We start from the raw sequence: 5,821 nt of genomic DNA, 5'->3' as shown, positions 1-5,821 counted from the left end.
GTAATAAAAAACAAACAGCACCCAGCTGCCCCTTTTGCCCAGCTGCCATGTTAAAGAAGGCCACTTTTTTAACATTGTTGTTTAAGGGGGCCCACTTGCCATTGGGCAAGCGGACACCCTGCCCAATTCGCCACTGGGTGCATAACAGAAATAAGGTAAGGATCAGGATACGTATCAGCCAAAACACCTGCAGTTCTCATCTTACTTTTAAACAGAGCTCTTCATGCCTCACAGATGTCCAAGTCCATGTTTTATGTTATGTCATCTGTGAGAAAAAGACATAAAACCAGGTTTGAAGTTCTTTTCAATTTTGCAACAAACTATGGCAGTCAGATTCCTCCTTGGATCTAGAAAAGTGAACCCGAATATTTAATATTATATCCCTGAATATAATGTTTTTACACAAGTGTGCATGGAGAGTGAGACATATACATATTTAGTTTAAAAAAAAAAAGCTAAATAAAGCACCAGAGATACAGAAGGGAAGAGGAAATAAAAACAGACATCACATAGCGCATAGAAAGAAACCACAGAAATATGCTAGACGGATGGATGGATATATAGATAGATAGATAGATAGATAGATAGCCTAAACAGGGTTTAATTGTTCCTTCTAGAGAATGAAGTGTCTTAGTCACAATTGCTACTCCTTTGTTAGTTTGACTCATGCGTGTGTATATAAGAGGCAGGAGGGAATTCCTTTCCACAGGAGACTCAAACTTGTCAAAGGATTATCTGGGAAACAGATCCTATCGCTGGGACAAGACCCTGGTGTACCAAAATCTAGTAAGTATGCTTTATTATTATTTTTGTATATCTTCCATATTGTTGGCAATGGTAGAACTACAACATTGCAGTTTTATATTAAAGTGATGAAGCTACAAGAGTAATTAAAAAAAAAAAAAAAAGTCCCAGGTGAGATGAATAGAAAACATCATTGCAATATATTTCTGAAAATCAAAAACAGAATGGGAGAAATTCATTATAATTAAAATAAACATAATTCCCCAGCTTTTACATAACACATCTCTACCAAAATGCTGACACATATTCATATTTTTAATTACATACAGCCTCTAATGTAACGAAAATAAAAAAAATTCTGGATATTGGTCTGCACTGTGTAATCTTTTTATATTACTATTAGCAACCGTCCTCTCCCAAAAGCATTTTAACCAGAATTTATTAATCAAATCTAGTTTGAGTAACTCTTCATCTTGAGGTACAACAGAATGATTAAATTCTGTCATCATACTTCAGTCGTTTATAATAGGGTCACAGTTATTGAAAATGTATGAAAACCTCACAAGACTATGTACATATTCCGATTATGTTAAGAACCTATTGTATATAAAGATAAATGTATGTATGTATTTGCAAACGCTTTACGAATCATACACATGTAATAAGTAAAACCAGCAAATCGATTACTACATATAAATGAATTTACACAAGCACTCGGACCTCAACGGTGAATTGGTCTTTATTTTATCACGTCACCCTTAGTAACCGGTTTATTATTTAATTCAAAATAAAAAGTAAGAGTGTTTAATAGAAAACTGCACAGGAGAAGCATTACAAAACAGAAAAGACTCCTTATCAACACCACTAACATAGTTTTTTTTTTATATTTCCAAGACAGAAGATACATTAATTTGTAATCTCCTTAATTTGTTGACTGACTGGAATGTCTGCCATGGGGTACCTATCATACATATTATAAATATATTGGATTATTTTATTGTACGCATTCTCTACGGGCTCATTTAGAGTTACATCTTGCATGACTTCATGTTGTGGATTAGTATTAATTTTGAATAAGTAAATATATTTTAGATCTAACATTAAGTCAACAGATAAGATATTGTACAATGTACATCATGCCTTGTTATTTTACAATTGTATCAACAAATTATGGATGATATAATCACATATACAAACATTGCTTTCTTCATTACTGTTATCACACTGTACCTGCTGCATACTTCGTTATTTGTGAGTCACCCTCTGCTAAGTTTAACCAGTTTTATAAACACAGCACGTGACATGTTTGTACAGAATATCTGTCCACATGTGGATATTCCCATAACGTTTTTATCTTAGAAAATAATGTTAAGATAAATTAATGCTGGATGATGTATTACCTTTGCTGGCTTACATATACAATTATATAATAGCATTCACTATTTTATTGGTAAATATGCAGATGCAAGTATTAATCTAAAGAACACTCCCAGAACATTTAAATAGCATTCTTAACTTGCATGACAAGTGAATGTGTCAAACTCATTAGAGACCAGACATTTGGATTTGGTTTTCAATTTGTGATTCATCTTAATGTTGGGCTCCAAAATTGTCCAAATTCTGTGACTCCAAATCAACATTTGACACAATCATGAAACAACTGAAACATACAAACGATGAACAATTTTGTTTGATTCATGATCTGGTGAAGGAAAAGAGATGACTGATGGTAGATTTTAGTCACAGATCAAATGAGCAGTGATCAATAGAGGGACATATAGGAGAAGCAGAAAAAAAATCCATATTTATATGTTATATACTTAATAAATATATATAATATGAATTTAGATGTATTTATTTTTTACTGTCCTCCGTTTTCCCCTGTATTTGATACTTTATCTCACTATTTATTTCACTATATGTGTATTAAATGGTGAGAAATTATGCCTTTCAGTATACTGTGTAATATCTACACATTTATATTATGTATATATTCTGCAGTACACTGGCTTAATTTCGAACCTTTTGGTTCATCCAAATCGCTTTGTTTTTTCCCAACCGTTTCCATTGATTAAGTTTGTCTGAGGTGAAATGCCATATCAACGAATTTTAGACCATCAAAACAAAAAATACCCGGCTGAACATAATTTTTTTGCAGTCCAGCAGTATGATAGAGACGGTTCTCAAGACTTACGGAACCTTGTTTAGTTGTCACAAGCTGTTTTTGGTTGATAAAAATGTGCGTGGATGCATGTTTGTGTATTTTTTCTGATATATATATATATATACATACAGTTAATCACCAGCTATTTTAGTGTCCAATTATATCAGTGCCCAAAATTATAAATTAATTATCTACAGCATATTGTATAGGTAATTTTGACAATATCAAAACCCTTATTCATTTACAAATCAACTAAATGCTTGACAACCCCATTAGCTTTCAGTTTACTAAGATGAGTTCTAACATTGCCAGTGGAAATGACAGAATGCCATTTACATTTTATTTATCATCTAATTAGCCGTTAAAACGGCCAGATTAACATAGAATATACATACAATACATCATCCATTTAGGATTCAAATAGCTAAGAGAACTACACACCCTGAAAACGAATTATTGTTATACAAAGTCAGATGTAAAAAAATAAACTAAATGGGAAAAAAAGCCCCTATTATTTATTTGAAGGAAATGCAAACATACATAGATCAAACATTGTATGTAAATAGGAGTAAATCACACATGGGAGGTAGGAGGCAAATAGATGGTTCAACCCACAGTAATTGTTCATCAGTTTAAATTACCGTAGTCAAATAAAATGTAATGTACAATGTGTGTATGTTTACTTGCCTCTCACCTTGGTTTCAGCAGACATTCACTTGTAAGGCTCCCATTATCTCCCATTATTGTCGAAATTTTTAGACAAGCAGGAGATGTTGCTGTCTCAGAAGTATCTGCAGGTGGTGGCTTTCCTAGGAATTGTCTGCTTTTCTTGTATTATTGCATCTGAGAACCAGGAAAGGTAAGAAAGGTGCATTACTTCTACGCATTTGAAACATTTATGCTTACAATATATATATTTATTCTCAATATTAAAGAGACACTGGATTGTTTGAAAGCCGCTCCCTTGATTAATGCATAATGACATTTCTGAAAAAAATTAAAAGGTACATACTCTGGATGTCCATCTGGATGTCTTCCTCCATGATGTATAGTTTACTTATCATTATAAATATTCTGCAAGCTTAAAAAAAAAGTGTGTGTTTTCCGCAGCTTGCATTACAGACCTTTCTACAACAGAGTTATGATGCCTTCAAATTTCCCCCATAATTGTAGACATATTGTAGTCTTGCAGGACCATGGATATCCGCAGCATAGGGCTATCTTTCACACTCAACATCCATTGAGTATTAAATGCTTCATATGTATACTTTATACTGCAAATAAACAACTATTCAATTTCTATGTTCTCCACAAGAGATAGAACTGAATGTTATGGACTAAGTCTCATTCTTAAGCAGAAGGTGCTTTAGAGAGATGTATTAAAGAGACCTCTGTGCAGTAATTATCAATGAATGTGCCTGCTGGTTCCACAGGCCTCCATGGAAATTGTCCCACTTTTGGAGCGTTGCACCATTTTTCAGAACACAAAACTTGGATAATCTCCCCCTGTGTGTCTCTCTCTGCACAGGCTCCTGGAACAGTGCCTCTGTGCAGCAACTAACCATTGCTTTCGAGTGCCCAAATCAAATAAAAAAAATAATAATGATTTAAAGTATCAATGTTTAGCAGAACACTGGCTCAAGGACTGACTGATTTATATATGTATGCATTAAAACCTTTTTTTTCTACTATAAAAAAATGATGGTAATTCACTAAACCGGTAATGCGAGGAGAATATACAAGAATTGCAGATTGTAAGACTTAATAGACCAATTGGAAAAAAGATCAAATATTGTGACCTAAAATTTGCCTTTGGCCACAAATGTGCAAATAAGTGAATAACTCTAATAGTGCATGTTTTTTATACAAATGTTAATGACTACAATTCTTTTTTGACCCAATTTAGTGAGAGATCAGTTGCCGAAGCTCAACTAATGCATGACAAAGGAAAGACAATAGAAGAAATAAATAGACAAAGATGGTTACACGGCTTACTGGGGTCTATACATAATCCAGGCCGCAGAGAAGTATCTTCATTAAGGAACTTCCACAGAGATGTACTTGGAATTAAAGAAGATCACCAGCGAATCAATATTCTGAAAAACATCAGGAATCTGCAATACAGAGATGCAGTTATAGCACACAGTAAAACGATGTTTGAATGAGCATTTTGAAATGATCATGTCAGTTCAGCTACCACATATAGATTAATTGTATCATTTATATGGTCTCTTAGTTAGCGGTTCTATGTATGCTGGGCTGTGGGTCTCTTAGTCGCTAACCAATCAGGAACATTTACTTTGCATGCATACAATTTACAACAAACACTCAACGTTTTCCATCTTTGAATCTGGAGAAGGGTCTTTATTTTGTGTTCCACTTGAGGTCCAAGAGACCAGACAAATGAAAGTAATTCACATGATAAGACGAATAGGTGCAAAATAGCATGCAATAGAATTTAGAAACAGACTGTCACCGTAAAGAAGAGGGAGACATTTATTTTTTATTTTTTTTACAAACGTTTACAAGTTTGACTGATTATGTTGTAAGACATGCAAAGAAATGTCCATATTTAACATGGATATGAATGAAATAAGTAACACCATCATTGTGATCATTCACATGTCATTAAAATCTGGTTTAATCACAATTTGGCACAACTTAACGGGTCACACCATGTTGAGGTTTATCCTTTTTTTATTCAAGTGCATATGACGCATTAACATGAAAAATTGTGCATTAACACATTTTTTCCAAAAAAACTTTAAACCTGCACTTTTGCAGCTAGAATAGACAAAGCCAAGGTTTAACTGTGAGCTAAACATTCCCACTGTGAGCAGGACAAAAGGCAGCAACCCTAGGATCCCCCCTCACTGTATGCTAAATGCAAATAGAGGGGAAACCAATACATCA

At 33.8% G+C, this 5,821-nt stretch overlaps 1 protein-coding gene across 1 annotated transcript; it reads left to right on the top strand.

Moving 5' to 3' along the window:
• The first annotated feature begins 719 nt into the window (after positions 1-719).
• Positions 720-5,558, top strand: LOC134589195 (parathyroid hormone 4-like). The gene is made up of 3 exons (XM_063444322.1): positions 720-786; positions 3,668-3,767; positions 4,815-5,558. Exons 2-3 carry the CDS (start codon positions 3,679-3,681, stop codon positions 5,071-5,073), a joined length of 348 nt encoding a protein of 115 aa, XP_063300392.1. The 5' UTR covers positions 720-786; positions 3,668-3,678; the 3' UTR covers positions 5,074-5,558.
• The last annotated feature ends 263 nt before the right edge of the window (positions 5,559-5,821 follow it).

Source organism: Pelobates fuscus, chromosome 1, assembly GCF_036172605.1.
Source record: "Pelobates fuscus isolate aPelFus1 chromosome 1, aPelFus1.pri, whole genome shotgun sequence".
NCBI lineage: Eukaryota > Metazoa > Chordata > Amphibia > Anura > Pelobatidae > Pelobates > Pelobates fuscus.
This window is presented reverse-complemented; position numbering and strand designations above follow the sequence as displayed.

Bases quoted from the DNA above. Each gene is read 5' to 3' on its own strand.
- LOC134589195 (XM_063444322.1), top strand. From the start codon at position 3,679: ATGTTGCTGTCTCAGAAGTATCTGCAGGTGGTGGCTTTCCTAGGAATT. The intron at 3,768-4,814 runs GTAAGAAAGGTG...GACCCAATTTAG, and splicing joins GCATCTGAGAACCAGGAAAG to TGAGAGATCAGTTGCCGAAG.